The following is a 20615-nucleotide window of genomic DNA, read 5'->3' on the forward strand; positions in this document are numbered from 1 at the left end:
ACTGCTGTAATCAACAATTTGAGGTACCACTGGGGGAGCTAATTCTGATGACAGAATGCCGTATGAAAAGTTCAACACGGTACCGTCAGCCGGTAGTAATTCAAAGAATTTGCTAATTTTAGTAGTATTACAGTACCTGAAATATTTTGGTACCTTTTACAATATATAAATGCATTTGTTTATTCAAATCACATTCTTTTCTTGATTTTCAAAGTGCATAATCTCTTTTACTTTAATAAAGAACTAGAAGTGTTTAAATGAAGCGACGTCATAAATACGATTAGGAGAATTTAGTGTAAAATCATATAAGTAACAGAAATCATCGAGTTTAAAATAGCTAACTTTTACACGAGAAAGGATGGATGTACTGTAGCAAATTAGTCTGCCGCACGTAAGAGCCTGGTTTCAGATCTCGGACAACGCGTGGATTTAAATTGTCCGCTCCTTTGTAGGAGGCAATTGTGGCCCACCTATTAGGTAAATAAAGTGATCTACAATAAAGTGATCACCGATCCGATATAATAAAGTGATTCACCGATTGGTCTACACGTTATGTATTATTACAGTTGGCTTACATATGATTTTTCGTTAATATAATCTTGGTCATTCATACCGAAACTTAATGAAAATTTGATCATTGTATGCCGGTGTAGAACCAACGTACTAGTAATTATGTTTTCATTAACTCAAGCATATCTGCATAAAACTAATCACTTATAATTGATATATTTATAACTTTATCCAGAGGCTCTAGGCCGATCAAATTATATTCTGCAACAAAAGTGAAACAAATGACTACAAATTCACCTGCCAGATTCCTGTGGAATTGTGGTATCACTCAGAACAATAACAGCAAGAACCTAGTTACCCAGATAAATATCTCTAAAAGTAAATGCATTTTAAGCAGCAAGCTCAGATGAAAGAACAGCATTACATGTTTCTTCAAGAAGAAATAACGTAAACTGAAAACAACGTAACATATTTCTTTAAGAATCAGTACAGATCCAAGTTTCAGACAGAGGAATTACTGTAGTCAAAACAAGTAACATAATATTATTATTTCACAATAAATTGAGATCAATTTGAAAACTCAGTTATTAGACCAAAACAAGGTTCATTGCCTTGTAGAGTCATTAGGTTTATTTTGGAAGCAGGAGAGATGAAAAATATGCAACGCCTTCGCCGGGGATCGAACCGTGGACCTCTGAAGTACACGCCCAGTGTGCAGGACCACGAAGCAAACCACGAAGGCATGCTAAGAAGGCGGGAGAAATACCTTATAGCCTTAGGTTAAAATTATATCTTTGAATTCTTGTAACCCCGTTCAGCACATAAAAAAAATTATAATAACTAACGGAAGTCGTATCTAATCATTTTTACAAAAATGTTTGTGCACACAGGAATGGAAACTTAAAATAGAACTCACCTGATATCTTTGCATATCCTAGTTTGGTAAGCTATTCCTCCACCGCAGGTTCTCGAGCATTCACTACTTTGTGTCCACGGACCCCAAGGTCCCGATTCTTGTTGTCCAATAGCAGACGCGTACCAATAAGGTTGTTGTGGTGGATACTGAGGCAGACTTGCGAAGCTCTGCAAAGGAATATAATGTAATGAACCTTTTTAACAGAGTGTTACTAAAACCAGTGCCTATACATTCAATATATGCATAATGTGTAGAAACTGAGATTGTTTTTTGTGCAAAACGAATAGTTTAGAATAACAGAATAAAAAGCAGCCGTATCATTTCGAAGGTATTGTGGCAACACAGATCTCCAAATTTCTTTCTGTGTGCTAACGCATCTCTTCTGCATTATTTATGCGAAGCTATACAAAAGGAAGAAAGCACAGGAAAAAATCAAGATCTGAGAAAGTGCGAGAGGGCATCGTAATACTTTTAATTCAAGCTATTCTGCGTCAACGATACGAAAGGAAGGTTTAAGCCTTAACTTGGAATTAATCTTAATTTCTTATTCACTTCTACGCATCTTATACTTTCGCATGTTAATTACAAAGATTTAAATACCATCAGAGTGTTTTCTAGAGTTACCTTTTAGCGTATAGATGAAATTGTAAGGACGGCTGCAAATACTGTTCATGCACGGCACTGTCGAGGCAAAAAAGTACAAGAAGCACATATTTCTGCCTGTCACCATATGCCCGAACAATATACTGAATTCAACGAGTTGTGTTTTCTCTAGGTCCTCTATATTTCTCATATTCTCGTACATACTTTTACGAACTAGATTTCACCACAGGAAAAAAATTCTAAGATTGCAAAAATTTTAGCCCAGGCAAAAATAATATTTAGATCAATAAAAATGAGTATTTTGTGCATTCAATAAAAAGTTCATAAACACTCACTTCAAAAAGTTAAGCACGGAGAGGAAAATGCTAATTTCCGGAAGCCAATCAGAATTGAAGAGGATGCAATTCGCTGCAGAGGTAGATAGAAGTTTGTAAACATGTTAGGTAACAGCCAATCGCGCTTTCATGTCAACAAATATGCAAAAAAGGCAGACTTATAAGAAGCCAGCTTAATGAAGGATTACAGAAATTGATTGTAGGTGCTGATAGAAGGTATTTAAAACTTTCGTACAATTTGTTTTCAATACATACGTGTTTCTATGACTTCCAGAAGACGAATGGAAGATTTTGAGAGCTGGCGTGCTGTGGGGCGCATTGAAGCTGGACAGTCGATCACAGATGTTGCTCTTTTCTTTGGCGTTTATCATTCTGTAATTTCACGTTTATGGAAACAATTCCAAACCACACAGACAGTTGTCCGAAGACCCGTAGCCGGTCGCCCAAGGGTTACAAACCCCGCGGAAGATCGATATATTGCTATCGTAGCCAAGCGGAATCGCAGAGCAAACTCCACACGTGTGACATCTATGGTTACAGCGTCCATTAGTAAGGCGATATCTGCAGCTATTGTACCCCGAAGATTACATATGAGTGGAGTGTACGCCCGGATACCTCGAGTTTGTGTTGCTCTATTCGTCCAATCAAGAGGGGCACGATTACAGTGGTGCCGGGAACATGTCAATTGGAATGTGTCTGACTGGGACAATGTCATGTTTATTGATGAGTCAAGACTTGCTCTGGAGCCAGATGACAAGAGTATAAGGACATGGCGTGAACAACGAACACGCAAGTCCCAAAACATCACCCATTCCGAGGCGGAAGCATTATGGTGTGGGCAGGGATTTCATTAGGATACCGCACCGAACTGCACATCTTTAAACGGGGTTCTTTGACGGCTGTCCGGTATCGAGATTAAGTCCTAGAACCCATTGTGAGATTGTATGCTGCAGCAGTAGGCCCTACTTTGTTTTAATGGCTGATAACGCACGTCCCCATAGAGCTGACATCGTCGATGACTACCTGGAGAGTGAAGGGATTGCGCGTATGGCGTGGCCAGCATATTCACCCGACCTTAATCCCACTGAAAATCTTTGGATGCTCTCGGGCATGCTATATCTTCACGTTTCCCACCTCCAGCCACTCTTATAGAGCTGGAAACAACTCTACAAGAAGAATGGCGATTGCTTAATTCTGCGGTGGTTCACCACCTAATTGAAAGCATGGTCACAAGGTGTAAACTTTGTATACATCTTGTGTATACAAAGTATTCTGATTGACCTTGTGTATACAAAGTGTATACAAAGCTTGTGAGTGGGGGACCATATACCCTATTAATGTCCTTTTATAAATTTTATGCTGTTTATTTTCATTTTATACATAATTCTGTTTAAGTCTCCAGTATGTCATTATCTGATAACTTACAAAAATTTAATATTCTTTTGATTTCTGTATATAATTATTGATTTTGTTTTATGCATAAATATATATGCTACTTTCCTGCCGAAATTTGTGTCAATCAAAGCAGTATTTGTTGATTTTTTTGCATTTTACACTTTCGTGCTCAACGTTTTGAAGTGAGAATAAATAAAGCGCCATTAAAAAAAGAAAAAAATATGTAACAGTATATTTCGTAGTCTTACCCGTACGCTGTACGGATGCCATGATAAATCATGACGTCACGTTACTAACTTATCCTTGGCTTGAATTTTGTGACGTCATCCTTACTCCATCTATTCTAACTTCCAAGATATATATGATCCTCTTGCGTTGTCATTCCGGAAAAAAATCCCAAATTTGTCAACCAAGCGTCCTCGTGCTTAACGATCTCTCACAATGTTGCCGTTCGGCAAACTATAATATATTTAATTTTGAATTAAGTCAGCCTATAATTTCTTAACAAATTTAGCGATTTAAAAGCGAAAAAGAGCTACTTGTTAATAATTTAGATCTTTTATTTTTAAATATATACATAATCGATTTTTATTAAAATGTAGCATCATTGCTTGCAGCATTATTTCATGCAGCTTTAATTAATAAAGCCTGCTTCTAATAGTCTGGCTCAGAAGCGTTTAGCTTCGTAGCACCTAGAATTATTGTTGTTGTATTAAGCCAAAAAGCTTTCTTGATCAGTATAGCGTTAATGCTGCTGCCTGCCCTATCGTTGGGCCTGGACTCGAATCTCGGAACACGCGTGCATGTTTATAAATTATATGATATATGTGATACTATATATATCATATAATTTACAAACACATTATATGATATATGTGTGTTATAGTCTTTTAGGCTGGTGTCGGGGCGAATTTCATCACAGTCTTACTAACACCTCATTTGCCCTATAATGGGTATACCACCGCGTGTATAACCTTATTGCCGATAATGGGTGAATTTTCTGAGGACGCGTATAAAAATAAGGCCCATGCCTGTATGATATGTGTTGATGTTGGTTGCACTGAGATATGATATTATGGTAAGACTAAATGTCAAATGTAAATAGATGAGTGGCATATGGTCTTAAGTTGAAATATTCGTCAAGCAATGCATATTTAAAGTTGTCTGCGTAGTGTATGGTGTTGTTAATGACTGCTTTAGTGAAAAAATTATTATTTATCTATCTGGTGTGAGATGTTGTATCTTCAATTTTGAAGTCTATATTCAAATCTTCCTTACGAATGAACCAAGGTGCACTTCTCATTTTTCATAAGAAGTTGTTTTGAAATGTTTGTAGTTTGAGAAAGTCAGTTTTGGAGACAGTACACCAAACCGGTGAAGCGTATGTCAGAAAAGGCTGAATAATACTGTAAGGATCTTAAGTTTTACTAACGTTTATTTTATTTTAAATCTTTACTATCACTTCTTATTTTCTACTTCCGGCCAGAATTATAAGCGTTAAGGTTTTTATGCAAAGTTTGTCTGGCGAACGCCAAGTATTTAAGTTGTGGCTTTTTGCCAAGCGAGAGAGAGGAAGCAGTTGAGTCAAAGCAGGCCGCTTACCTTAGAAGTTACGCAGTTGCTGTTTGCCTTCCAGGCCAGAGGTTTTAATCCTCTTGATAAATTTAAACGTATTGTAGTGTTCACAGTCTCTGTACTACATACGCTTCCTGTTAATATAAGGCCAATCTTCCACGTTTATTATTCTAAAGTTAAATTAGAGTTTAGTTTTATTTTTATACTTTTACGTTAGACCCCAAGTAGCGGGTCAGTGTATTCCGAAGTACGGAAGTTATTGTATATAGAGAAAAATAAAGGGTTTTGTATACCCTTCATGTGTATCCTGTCTACTTACCACAATTAGTGAACATAGCTTTAGTAAGCTCTCTGTTCCGAGTCAGGTCCTTGTATGTTCCCGAAGAAGGTAAGAAGGAACATTGACCCTGATAATACTTGTATAAATTCTCCTTTCACTTGCTAGGTCTAATGACGATGGGATAAGCTTTCGAGCAACCCCAGTTGCTTTCCCGATGACTGTGGAAATATGTGGGGTCAGAGTGGAATTAAAGCGAACCTATTGGTGATGAATTAATAAATAAAGATAAGCATCTCTTTGGTGACGTTGAGAGGGATCATTTTATATATGAGTCCGTTATATCAGACGCGGTCAAAAGCTTTGGCCACGTCTAGCATAAGGAAAGCCGTCGTTTGATGTTTATGAATTGCTGCACTTATGAACTCTACTATTCTGACCAACTGCATGGATGTGGAAAGCCTTTTTCGAAAACCGTACTGCTGCTCGGGCAGCGAGCTCAGTACTGAATCCATTCGTTTGTAAGTGATTTTTCGAAGATTTTGCTTAGCGTTGGTAGTAGACATATCAGACGGTAATTTTCTACCCGTGTATAATCCTTTCCTGGCTTGGGGATGAGAATTCTAGTAGCATGTTTCCATGCTTTTGGAAAATGGCTCATAAAGAGGCATTCATTGAAAATCCCACTTAGTTTGAGGATCTGTGTTCCGGGTAGATTTTTGACCATTTTTTTTTTTTGAGATATTATCTTTACCCGGGGCTATACGTATGTGTAATTTTCAGAAAATAATACTAACTTCAGTTGAGGCGGTAAAATTTGCGAAATTCGTTGTGCTGGGTTGAAAAAGCCATCTTTGAATCGCGTTATTTACATGTTCAATGAAGTTCGAGTCAAAAGGATTTGTGTTGGATGTGAATTGTTCGGTTAAATGTTTAGCAAAAGCGTTTGCCTTCTCCTCATCCGTGTATAAGTGTTATGTGTTATTCCTCAGGGGCACATTCTTAGTTCTGTTTGCTTACTGATTTCTGATAAATTTCCAAATTGCGCCATCCTCTACGTTAAGGTTATCAATGTTGTTATTTCACATGGCGGTGCAGTGTTCATCAATTAGTTTTTTTTATCTGTCTGTTCATTCTATTGATTAATTACTTTACTGTTGGGTCACGTGAATACATGTAAAGCTTATAGAGTCTGCTGCGTCCACGTATCATATTTTTGATGTCGTGGGGAAGTTTTAAATGATTTTTGTTTATGATTATTTGCGCAGTAGCATTTCCATAGGCGCTATTTATTTGATTAGTAATATTTTGAATAACTGTATCAATATCCTCTGTGGTTTTGAGGGGGGGAAGTACATGGGATTGGATTGTTTGCGAGGTTTTGGAATTTTGGCGAATCCGTAATTTTAATGTTATGTTCCTTTTCAACTTTATAGTCTCCCAAGTGCACAAAGACTGGTACATGATCTGATGATTGATCATCTATCACTTCTGCGGTGATAGGACGGTTTGTAGAGGAGAGAAAAAGGTCTAGGATGTCTGGATATTGTCTAATATTAGTGGGGCGAAATTGTGAAGTCATTAGTGCAGATAAAATGGATTGTTGAAAAGGAAGTTGTACAAAATGTCACCGTTTTTGTTTGTCTTACGACATCCCCAGCTTGTGTGCTTGGAGTTTATGTCGCCACCTAATAATGTGGGAAGGGGATTGCTTAGTAGATTAATAATTTGTTGGTCTTGGAGGTTAAGTAAGGGGGATTATAAAGGGGGCACACAGTCACGTCGCCTCAGTTTGGAATGTGCACAATGGCCCTAATCTCTTCAAATCCTTTGCTATTGTCAGCGTGATGGAAGCTTGATTTGAAACTGCTTTTTTAAATAAATGAGTGCTGCTCCTCCATGTCTAATTCTATCGCATTTGTAGCTGCGATAATTTGGCATATGAAGTGAATGTGCAGGTGTAGCGTGTGTTTCTGTGATGAGGGCAATGTCGATGTTATGTGCGTGCATAAAGTCTTGTAATTCTCCCATTTTGTCAGTGAGGTTTAGAGCATTCCATATCAAAACTGTCACAGGATTAATTTTTTGCTGCGGCCTAAGGTTCAAAAGCTTCATTGTTTATGAGCCTCAATAATTTTGGGTCTGCGATAAAGTGTTGAGAATTATGTAGGAGTGAAATGGTTATCCTGTAGATTTTTCATAACTGTTTGGGCCTCAGTAACGGCTTTGACAATTTTATCGGCAAAAATGTCCGATTTCATTGCTTGGGCGTATGATTTGTTAACGACAAATCGGTCCTCTATTTTAGGGATAGGGTTTGCAGCAGGTTTTTGCTTAGGATATGCGTCATAACCCCTCCAGTTGCTTGTATGTTTTCCTAAGCAGTTACAACATTTTGGCTCCGTTTCCTCAAGTTTGGGACAATCACGGCTTTCGTGGTACACAGTACATTTGCAGATGCGAGAAGGAGAAGTGCAATTCGGAATGTGCATGGCGGTATCGTTGAAAACGATAACATTGAGTGGGCCTACAATATACGTTTGGTAAGGGGCACTTTAAATATTGGATAGCCAAAAGTCCTGCAGAGAGGTTAGTGGTAAGGTAAAAGGGTTAGAAGAGCATCAGATCTATGCCCCACACTTTTTTCCGCCAAAATTGGAGTAGAGCTAAACAGTAATTGTAGTGGGAATATAATTGTAAAACCACTGGTGAAGTTTTAATATCCTTACCAGACCTGTTGAAAAAAGAAACCGTTGCCAGTCCACTAAGCCATATCATTCATATATTTTGCAAAGTATAGCAGTAAATTGCTTTTCTATGAAAGACAAACCAGACATTTTAAAATTAACTATATTTCTCAACGTTAATTTGGTACTTTTCTATTGTAAAGCGATTCATTAAAATTTATACCATTAGCATCTTACATTAGAAAAGGCGGAAAGGGGTTGAAAAACGTGTGTAGCTTTAAAGCGCTCTGTTGATCAGTGTTTATTAATGTTTAACAAAGTTTAAAAGTGTTTAAAAATATGTTGACCCGAAGTATCGTGTACAGTGAAGCTTTTGATAAATTTCATAACTCCATTTATTTTGTTAACTTTACTGCATGCTCATTTTAAAATTATTTTGCGATATTGCTGTTGAATTGAATTTTATGGTTTAAGTGCAAAGAACGGGATATTTAATAACTAAAGGTAATACACAAAACACTAATACACAACTATTGGACGTAATAAAATAATATCTGAAAACTTTCAAACTTTTTTTATTTTTAGTCCAAAGGAGCGATTTGCCTTGAAGGACTATTAATTTCGTTTTGGAATTTTGTGTCAAAACTTTAAAAGGCTGTATCACTTTTCAAATCATTGCCACCATATATTATCGCCTGGCCTTTCTTATATTTAAAGGAATTGAATAATGAAGAATCTGCATAAATGTATATGTGTTTCTCGCATTGTTATAAAACAACGTTTCCTAAAGCCACCAAAATTTGGATAATGTAATCTTCCATGGAATATGGGCAAGTGGAAGCCCTAATTTGAATGTGAAATTTGTTTTATTATCGATTTCAGATTTTGTAACACTTCAACGAATTTTGTATTAAAAAAACTAAACGATTTCAAAACGAGCAATGGCAACATTGTACGAAAAAGAAAACATTTTTAGATCCAGCGCGCGAGACTCTGTATCGGAAATTGTAAAGATAATGCTCATTTTAAAATTAATTTACGATATTGCTGTTGAACTTAGTTTCATTGTTTGAATTCGTAGAACATGATATTTAATACATAAAGGTGTAAGGTATCTCTCCCGCTTTCCTAGCGTGCCTTCGTGGTGTAGTGGTTCTGCACGCTGTGGGGTATTCCAGAGGTCCGTGATTCGATTCCCGGCGAAGGCGGTTGCTAATTTTTCATCTCTCCGGCTTTTCCAATTAACCTAATGTCTCTACATAGGTCCCATGGACGTAATTTAAAATCTGGAACCTTCCCCTTATCGTTGAAGGTTTTTTCAAAATTCATGTCAAAAGACATAAATTGTTTTTCCTCCAGGTCTTCAAATTTGGGTTTACAAACGTTTCTGTTGAGAACACAGAAACGAATTAATTTCGTAAACAGAGGTTTTCACTGCATCAGCATTTCCTGCGAAGCCAAGGTTTTGTCTGTCTGTTACATAGCTTATAAGAATTACTAAATTCACTACATATAGTGGCAATGGCAGACGAAAAAAAGGGAAAACTCTGCCAAGAGAGAACGCTGGTTATCATTTACAGCTGATATCGTATCTTCATATGTAGTCAACAAAATAATAGTATTTTACCGTTGGAAAACAGCTGCTACGCTCAGTTCAAAGAAGCAGAGGGGGGGGGGGAATCTCAGTCAAAGAATGTCTGTGTAAAGAAGGAAAGTCTCCATAGACGTAATGTAAACCAGTTTGTCTTCTACGCCGCTAGAAAGAAGAGGGAAAATTCGCCAAGGGATTTGGCGATGGAACCTATTCGCGAGAATTTCCCCATCTATGATGTACCGGACCTGGCCGAGACTTTTCTTCTCCGTCACGTGTAGAGGAAATTGAGAAACACGGGTTAAGCTGAAGAAGAAAATTAGGTGAAGTTTCACTTTCACTGGCTATTGAACTTGCATTATCCATATCGCAGTTTGATGTCTGTTTTTATATCCGTCATTATGGAGAGGGAAAAATAGAGTCACACAGCTTTAAACTCTTGATAAACGTGACAGTCGAACCTGTTCGAACTTCGACATCAGCTTCGAGCATTGGCGCTTTTTGGAGACAGATATTTCATGCAGCTGTTTCCCTTTTCGTTGGAAGGGAGCCACTCCTGCTGCTGCGAAGTTTTCCTTCTTAGCAATACATATTCATTGGCTCTATGAATTACAAAAGAGGTCTTTGAGCGCAAGCCAAAGTGCGAAGGAAGTCTAGAGGGGGTTGAGGAAATAAGCGATTTTTTTTTTCCAGAAGGCCAGGCGTGGGAATTGGGTTTTCTGGAGCTGGAACAGTCAGACGTTATGGGTGAGAGGGGGGTGTGTGCCACGATCATTATCACACTTTTTGAGTTTCTATAAGAGGATACGTCATATTTCTCAGTTAATTCCAGCACTTGCAGCTCACAGCAGATTTTTGAAAAATGGAATTATTTTTTTTTTGGGGGGGGGTCGTATACATCAGTTGAAAGCGTTAAAATATAAAGCTATAAAGGAACACTCTTAATAGTAGCTTGTTATACGATGGCAGTGTTCTAATCGGAGAGAAATGGACTTTTGATGAAACATTTCTTTTTCAAAACTGTTAAAAACATTCATTAATTCGCAAGTAAAACTTTAAAAACATCTTCCCTCCTCCTATTTAATAAATGAACATCTTAATATTAACTCTTTTTTCATCGCATGATGAAAATGCATGGAAACCATATAATTACTGAAAAAATCTGATGTGGACACCACATTGACTTCCTTATATGGCCCATTAAATTATACGCATACTTTGCTGCATTTCATTTAAACTTACTTCCTCGGATTTCATCAGAGATATATTTCACATTCAATTAATTCAGTTTTCACTTCACAGCAAAGCAAAAATACATAAAAACACAAAACATCTTTTATATGATTGATGTAGCCGATTGCAAAGGAAAAGGGAGGTGCACAATTGCATGTCATAGCAGTCCCATAATACAAAATTCAAACCTTCAATGGCTACTCGTTCTTGAGTTATGCGAAATACATTCATAGGTACGTACTTACAGGTATCAAGAAATAATCTGTTCTAAATCCATTTTAAATCCAATTTACAATCCTTTTGGGCCAAAACAGCCCTTTATTCTGTCCGTACCTAAAGACGTCACACAGAAACAACGTTCAAATGCTTTCGAGAGTGGCTGAAATGGATTTCCCGTTGAAATAGGATGCCAGAAATTTTTCGCGATTACAATACTTCCTTTAATTCGTACAAGCAGGAAACTATTTGTATCAATAATGTCAAATCGAAATGAAATAATTATTATATATCTCATGAAACAGGAATAAAACATGCGCCCCAGTTTAGACTAAGATGAATAAAAGATTCATTTCGAACTAAAATTAAATAAATAGGATTACATAATCCGCATAAGTAAAATGGGAAAGAAAACAAAAACATAAATCTGGACTAAGGGAAACATTAGATCGGACGCATTGTGGACATGTGTCCACACAAATCTTTGCCCGCTTTAAATTTTAGAAACCGTTAGTCGTAAACAAATAATTCAAAATACAAAAATTCTTTAATGAAAGCAAATTTTTCATATTTTGATATTTAAAATAATAATAATAATAATAATAATAATAATAAAGAAAATGTGAAAGGTTTCAGATTTTACATTACGTCCAAAGGGGCTTTTTTAACATTTTGTGTATTACCTTTATTTATTAAATATCCGGTTCTTCGCACTATAAAATTCAGTTCAACAGCAATATCGCAAAATAATTTTAAAATGAGCATATCTTTAGAATTCCCGATAGTTCCGCGCGCTGGAGATTAAAAAGGTGTTTTTTCCCCGTAGTGTGTTGCATTTCTCGCTTTGAAATCGTTGAGTTTGTTAATCAAAAATTCGTTAAAGTTTTTCAAAGTATGAAATTGATGATAAAACAAATTCCACATTTCTAATTCGGGCTTTCAGATGTCCATACTCGCGATAGGATTACGTCGTTCAAAATTGAATGGCTCTAGGTACCGTTGTTCAGTCACAATGGTAGGAACATGCATACATTTATGCAGATTCTTCGTTATTTAATTTCGTCAAATATAATACAGGGAGATAATATTTGGTGGCAACAGTTTGAAAAGTGAAACGGACACTCAGAGTGATTAGTCACAAAACCGCAAAAAACAATAGTCCCTCAGGGACAAAGCCCCTCTGGATTAATAATGATAATACCAATTAACGATTCAGTAACTTAAAAATTACGAAACCTTAACGTTTTATGCTGTCTTTCAGCCCTGTACTTATATATACGAAAATGTTACATTCATTATAAAAGGCACAAAAAAAAAAAATGTGACTCCCGTACAACAAATACTGACCGTTGAGTATATATAAAAAGTATACAAATTGAAGCTTATGCCTCCATTCGTATGTCACTAAAATTAAGTATCAATTTAGAAAATGGTTTCGAATATTAAGAGATTGAATGGTAAACGTTTCTATGCAGATTGTTGTAAAAAGTATTGATTAAGGTACTTTTTTTGAAAACGGAGAACTTATTTACAGAACCTGATGGAATTTTCGTGCTTGAAAACACTAGCAAGCTTCAGTATTTTTATACTGCGAACTCGTAATATAATTTACACAATTATGAATTAAAAATATTATAGTTAAATAAATTTTTGTGTGATTTTTACTTCCTTGCAGGAAGTATCGCATTTGCGAAAAATTTCAGGAAATCATATTTCAAACATCATCCATTTTGAACACAGTTCTTTTCTTCTTATATGTTGGTAAATTGGGCATTTTTTGCTTTAAAAGGGATCAAAATATGTTATCCGTATGTCCGGGTTACGGTTTTATGCCTTTATTTAATCCGCATGCAACAGTTGTAGAATAATCAACAATTTAAAAGTTGCTTAGGTTTTGCTAAGCATAACGTGGCCGCCGTTTGCTATATATTTTCCATGTTTTCGTATACAAACGGGCTGGACTTCAGAAAATGTATAAACAATATCCGAATTATAACATTAACCGCTATCACATTAACAATCGTTCCCTGCACGCCCTGTTTGGACGCGAAAATTTCTGTTTTGGTGTACAATATTTCTTTATAATAATACTCAAGTTCAATGAATAACGTTGCTTACTTTTTTTGAGAAAATTTTACGGCAGCTCTAAAGCGTCAGTATGCCTGTTGCTACTACTGAGTGAACAATCCAAGGTGTATGTCTGAATTTTAAAATTATTTTGTGTGTTTTCGCGTAATTTTTCATAAGTTCATTAACAAGTTTTAAGAAAGTTAATGCAAAGAGTCAAACTGCGGATAAAATTGTTAGGATCACACCATGGAGTTGAGATAAAGAGGTTGCTGAAAAGAATGAAGATGGCATTATCCGGGATTTGGCAATTACATCTCGCATGCCAAGTACGATGATGTCTGCGATTGTAAAAACCAAAAACGCTATTAAATCGGCTTACCTTGCTGAGGGGAGAGGGAATCGATTACCAAACACAGATCATAGACGCTAGAGTATGTTGAAAAATTTCTTTTAATCCGGATAGCCGAGAAACATTTATGTATAGTAGCATATGCAGTACTCTTTTATGTACAGTATATTTTAGTATGTGCCACTGCATTTGTATATTAATATCACTTAGTACCATTGCATTTCTATTTTCTATGTGCCGGTCCTCCTAGTTGCAGGTTTTGTGCCGGGATCAATTAATGCTGCATAGAGCGATGCACAGAGAGAAATGTCACGGTAAGTCTCGAAGACAGGATGAAAAGTGGTCTCGTGGTTCGTTCAAGACTTCTGATAGGCCGAGGAGATAACCGTAGAAATGCTACAAAAACATGATAATAACAAAAATATATGCAATGTCAGGTACAAATACATAATTTTCTCGTAAATTATAAATGGTAGATCCTCTGGTAAATATGATTACAACGCATGGTAACACATGAATACAGAGATATGGAAAGTCAACTGGTGGGAGGCCACCCTCCCGAGTCCAGGCTCTGGGCATTGCTGCTTGGGTCAGTAAATGTGAAGTGCAAACGGGTACAATAAACAAAAGTTGAAGTAATAAAGATGATTATATACATATGTACAGAACATTCGTAAGACATTAGTACGTTGTATTCTGACCCTTGCAAGCTATGGAATAAACCTTATTGCTCACAAATTTGTGTTCATACTGCTTATTGAGGTACATTGCCAATGCAGCGAAAATTATTCACGTAGCAACGAAATATCTTATAAATGAATATGAAGATAATCAAAACTGAATTTTCAAATGGAAATTTATTTCGTTTTTGGACATCCATTGATAAAACACTTCTTAAATTTGGATACTGTACTAACCAGATTTTTCAGATAATTATTTCTCATATATACTATAAAGAATTGCTTTAGTGAAGATGAATAAGTTAAACTTACCTGTGAAAATGTGAACACTACAGAGAAGCTGTTTAGCACCACTATGAAAATACAAGTTGAAAAACACTGCCTGGAAAAGAAAATATATGAATAAAATTCTAATCGCATGTAACATTTTGTCATATTTTAGATTTGTCAATATTAGAAAAAAGTGAATAGCTTCTGTATAAATTGTTAATTTAGGATTATATTTTTTATCATATTCAAATCAAAATTTTAAAAGATTTCGTATATAACTTTGAATGGCCTTTATTTTGTTCTAACCAATTATTTTTAGTTTTACTTTCCCTCCTGATTTCAGTTTCCTGCTGGAATGTAAATTTTAAATGAAGTAGCATGCTATTCTAAATGTGCTTCAGAAGCAGTATTTAAGCTACGTTTCGAGAGTTAGGGAAGATTAGTAGCTGCGTATTTAATGCTAATTTATGCTGCGTGTTTGAAGTTAGTACTTTAGTCGATGTTAGCCACCTTTCAGTGTATACAGATATTTCTAGACTCGGCATTGCTAAGTGCAATCGATTAGCGTTTAGTTAAGCTAAGGAGTCAGTCGCTAACCTTTTAAATGCATTAGCGATTTGTTACAATTTATTTTCTGTTTATATGAGTGTTAGCCACATGTGATTGTGACCTGTGAGCACCAAGTGCGTACATCTGTTCATTTTAGTTAAAATAAAGGGTTCTTTAAAACCTTCTGCAGTATTTATTCTTCAACACATAGCGAGTATTTGCTACTTTGTCTTCTATGTAGAGTCTACGTTGTATGTATACTACCGAAAAGAACACGGAGACTCTACAACGTGTATACATATATCTATATATATGTGATAAAAGGAATATTTAGAAGTACTGAACACTGCGACGTACAAACACAGAAATACTGATGGCATAAATACATGATACTTAGAATGTAGATTTCTTAATGACCAAGAAACTTAGCAGTTGAGGTGGTTTTAATTTCAGTTTTATTTAAATTCACATTGAGAGGTTGGCACACCTTACCTATTTTCAGAAAATTTTCGTTTTTGAATACAATTGCCACAGGAAATGAGCACAGCGAAATAACGTCCAAGCAGCAACAGATTTACAAAAAGTAAGCATTTATCAAATATGGCAGCTCACCAAAGAGAAAGATTTTTGGATTTACAAAGGTTTCAGTTCTCAGAGTTTAGATTCCGAAATAACTACATCATCAGCATAACTCAAGCTTTGTGGCGTAGATTAATCTAGAAATGACCCAGTCCAGAATCGTTATAATTATTTTTAGAATAAAGAGGAAATTGCCAAATTACAAAAGAGCAATCAAAAGGCTATTGCTAAATGAAATTATAAAGCTGATTAACATATTTTTCATCTTACATATGTAAGAAAAATAAAGAATATGTAAAAGATAAAATTAAAATTAGCTGTGTAAATTAATTTTCTTTCTCTTTACTAAAAATAGTAATTTTTCTTTGCATTGCATCATTTCAAGACTAATCCTTATCATAGGACTCTTACATAATTCTAATGATGAAAATGAAACTAAAACTCAAACAGCCGATAATAATTTTGCAACAGTAATAAACATCTAATCAAAATGGACCAAACCTAACTCAGCAATCTACGGCATCAAAATGTTTGCTCTACATTAAGAAATCAACAGTCTGGTCTACCTCCTACATCATCAATATTGCAAAGGTCCTTTTTATTACATATATATATAATTTCTATGGATATTTTATGTTTCAAGAGCTCACAGAAAAATCTTGTCGGGTATGTATATCATTGGGCAGTTCTATTTCAAAATTGAAAAACAATTTCTTTAGGAGGCACAAACAATTATTTTAGCGCTCTGCCATTCCTGCATGCATTGTCAGAACACATTTTTGGTATTTGTTTAAATTTGAAGTCTCTTGGTTTTAAATATCTTGAACTGTGTAAAGAGTTAATCTTTTAAAACCGTTTTGCTGAGAGAACGTAGAGGAATAAGAGGCTGCCAAATAATTTGTTATACTTGAGAAGAATTTGTTCCTTATCTATAAAACTCAAGCTTATTTGCTTAAACACCTTTTGCTCAAAATGATGCATACGACCGAGAGATCAGATGATGATTTTAAGATGTTAGACGAAACCATCGCGGGTGAAAACGCCGTGGAAGGAACAATGTAAGGGCGATATTTGTTATGATGATATTTTAAAACTGTGATGTTTTCGAATCACTTTATTTTCAACGACGGTGTTTTATACCACGACGTGTTTGAACTGCGATGTTTCCCGTTCGCTTTCCTTTTCCTCACGATGTTTATACGACCATGTTTCCACCTTGCGTTCTTTCCTCCACGACGATTTCTTCCTTGATGTTTTTCCTACGATATTTCCGCCTGCCATGCTACGATATTTTTTACAATAAAATTTTAAAACTGTGAACTTTGCGAACTCCTTTATTTTGAACGACGATGTTTTTGAACTGCGATTATTCCTTCTTGGCTGTCTTTTTCCTAACGATGTTTATACGACGATGTTTTCAACTTGCATTGTTTTCTCCGCGATATTTTCACCTATAACCGATTTTACTCACATTTGCGCTGCAACTATGCAGTCCCGAATAAAGCCATTTCATACATTTCTCTTATATAGGACATGCTAAAGCTTTATAATAAAAATACGGTTTATAACAACTTAAAATGCAGCTACTGAAAGCTACTGCAAGTTTTATGTTTTTACCTAAACTGCTTGAAAAGAGTGCTATGTGCTTATACATGTACGGACGTTTCTTGCTCTCATCATATATAATGGATATGTATGTTTATTCCCGAAAGAAAATGAGAAACATTTAGCAATTGAATAAAGAAAGGAAAGGAAGCAGACCTCTCTATAAATACATCGTTATAATTGCTTAATTATTTCCACCGATAAGAGATACATAATTCAGTACCACAACATGTTTTTAATTTTGTGGAAATAACTCGGCACTTTAGTTGTGCTTGTTTTAGTAAATTATAGCTTTAATTCGAAATTCATACTCTTTAAATTTTCCCAGGATGTCTTCTGTTTAAATAATTCGGCCATTGTACTCAGTAATTAATACTGAGTAACTAATCATTTTATTATATCATTTTGAGCGATTATACAAGCCTATGTTTAAAGCAGTGAAAACAATACCCGTATGAACTTTAGTTGATGCGCTTTATTTATTGTTCATTAGTCACTTATAATAAGTTATTTACTGTAAAAGGTGCATTTTTTGCACAAATGAAGAAAGAAAATCAGTTTAAATGTATAATTCACAGTATTTTATAATCAATATCATGATTTTTAAACCAGCTTTTCTGACCATTCTTTTCCTTTCAGAACCCTTTGTTTCAGACATTTCCAACATAAAAATTAATATTTATCAGTTTATACGATTAGACCATGAATTACCACTTCTTGCGGAAGCCTTAGTGATATCCTGCAGAACACTTGACATCCGGCAAATCTTATTTGGAAAAAATTCCGCCTTTAAACTGCATGGAAAGCAAAACTCATGATCAACAACAATATATTTTGAACGTTACAAGGAGATTACTTAACATTTCATGATGGGTTAAAACTCCACTTCAAAACAAAGCATCTAGCAAAGCAATATGAAAAGAGCACATTTAAATATCCAAAATTATATTTTCGTCTGACCCTGAAAATGCTCCGTTTGAGATGACGGATGTAGAGATACGGTGCAATAACTTCCGACTGGACGTAGAACAATCCACTTCCTCTAATCGTTCGATTGTAGGGTACATTTTCACAATGCATCTTTGTTTAGATTTCAAAATGCATGCAATGAGTTTAAAAAAAAACAGGATAGAAAGACTGTCACAACATTTCGATTTATGTTCACAAACCAAACCTCTTGAAAGGCGTTTTTATGTTTCAAAATATTCTCAAGCATAATATTAGAAGTGCAAAATAATTTTCACTAATAAATTGCTTTCCAGAAGTTTAGAAGTTTAGGATCAAACAGCAGCTAACTAAAAATGATTGTAAAGTCATTAGATAATATCGATGCTGTAACGCGAAAAATGCGCAGTACCTTCGCCTGGACCGGAACTCTGGACCTCTCACCGGGACCCAATAACAGAAGCTTAATATCCGTTATTAGTGGGAGCCGTAGACAAACGTTCAAAGTGAAATTAAAATATGAAGTAAAAGTAACACGTATGTAATTAAGCTTTGACTCGGGCCCTAAATATACATTAAGGAAATGCGATTTGCGAAGCTAAATCCGATGAGTCAATTAAGTAGCAGTGAAATGCAACATAGTAACTGTTAGCAATATCAGACAAATCATGTGTCTCAAACCCAAGAACTCAGCGCTTATATATATTAACTAGATTGCATTCTGGTAGAAAGTGACGAATATAGCATAATAGTAATAGTAAAACCTTATAAATTAAGATCAATTAATAAAAAATTAAGATTAGAAAATTTAAGTATTTTTATCATTCTTAATGTAAGATCAGTAACAAAATTTACCATTTAACATCTCATGTTTTAACTCTTGCCTTTGCTGCTCGGATAAGCTGCACTAGTGCCCGAATAATTAAGACCGCTGAATGTTGGTCGTTTGACCTGGCTTTGCTTATAGGTAACTATCTCAGGCCAAAAGGCTGGCCGCATGGTTCGTTTTCGGGGCTTTCCTTATGGGTTACGTGAAAACGAACCAGTTTCCCTTCACCAGTCCTCCACGAAGGCATCCCTCCTTTTAGGCATATAGCCCTAGTGGCTTTATCAGGTGCATCTGTTTCAACTCTTGTAATGCTTTATTGAATTAATTAATGAATGATTTACGCATAAATGTATTATGTGAGAAAATCCACTACTACTTAAAGACCAAAGCTCCAGGTTTTGAGTTCTGTTTTGGCCATCAAAATTATTATTATTGAGAAAGAAGTTAGAAGAGAAAGCTTTTGCTACCGCTATTAGATTAAGAATAGTGAAACTACTTTGACTTCTAGTACATTAACCTCGACTGTTGTGTCGCGATTTTTCTAAGCGTGTTTATATTATTTAATTAATCAATATTTAAGTCATTTTATTTGAGTTTGAAATTGATAAGAACGTATTTGTAAGTGTTAAAATCTTTATCTGGTTATTTTTTCAATGGTTCAGTTTTGTTGCCATTTGGCGAATCTTAAGATATTTATGTTTCTCAAATTTAATCAGAAAATTTACGGATTTAAAAGAAGTTTCCCCCAAGAAAACGATTTTATGTATTCGAATGTGTATACACATTTAGGGTTGTTATAAATTCATTTTATAAACGCTGCTCTGAATGAACGGATTGCTATCAATATTAATATTATACTGAACAGTTAGCTATGATAAATAAATCTTTTTCTGTTTGTAGATATGTCTCGCCACCTTGCGTATAACAGGCGGAGTGATTCAGGTGAAGTTTTTGCAGACGTGATTTCATTAATGTATGGATATTAAACACATATCTGAATCACCTATTTCACGCATATATGAATAAATAGGAATATAAAAGTATATTCGGAAGAAAATTCTATTACATTCCTTTTAAACGGCTCAATTTGTTGATTGTGCGAAAAAATATATGCCGTTTTGCGGAGAGGTAACCTATTTCTTAAACATCCTTGGGTTTTATGATTGCACTTGCAACATAAATATTTTACGCTTTGACAAGTGGTAACACAAAGCTCGCATATCGTAGAGATTTTGATCAAAACTTTCTTAAATTCACAGAGAAACGAAATTTAAAAGAACAAAAATCTAAATTCAAAATTCTGGCTTAATGTACATATGTTCAGTGGGAATATTATGCGTGTTCAAAATTGTATAGCTCTAGGCGTCGCCGTTTTTTCACAATGCGATATATTGTCTTTCG

At 35.3% G+C, this 20615-nt stretch overlaps 1 protein-coding gene across 1 annotated transcript in view; it reads right to left on the bottom strand.

Annotated features, from left to right (window-relative positions):
• Positions 1–20615, bottom strand: part of LOC146993863 (uncharacterized) — a 67240-nt gene that overhangs the window by 40809 nt on the left and 5816 nt on the right. The window contains exons 2-3 of the mRNA XM_085826609.1: positions 14750–14819; positions 1427–1593 (exon numbers count right to left, since the gene is read on the bottom strand). Coding sequence (XP_085682735.1) covers positions 1427–1593; positions 14750–14819 — 237 coding nt within the window. The remainder of the gene's footprint in view (positions 1–1426; positions 1594–14749; positions 14820–20615) is intronic.

This window comes from Stegodyphus dumicola, chromosome 11 (assembly GCF_044657685.1).
Source record: "Stegodyphus dumicola isolate Sdum_Otavi_A_Nest chromosome 11, ASM4465768v1".
NCBI classification, from domain to species: Eukaryota; Metazoa; Arthropoda; class Arachnida; order Araneae; family Eresidae; genus Stegodyphus; species Stegodyphus dumicola.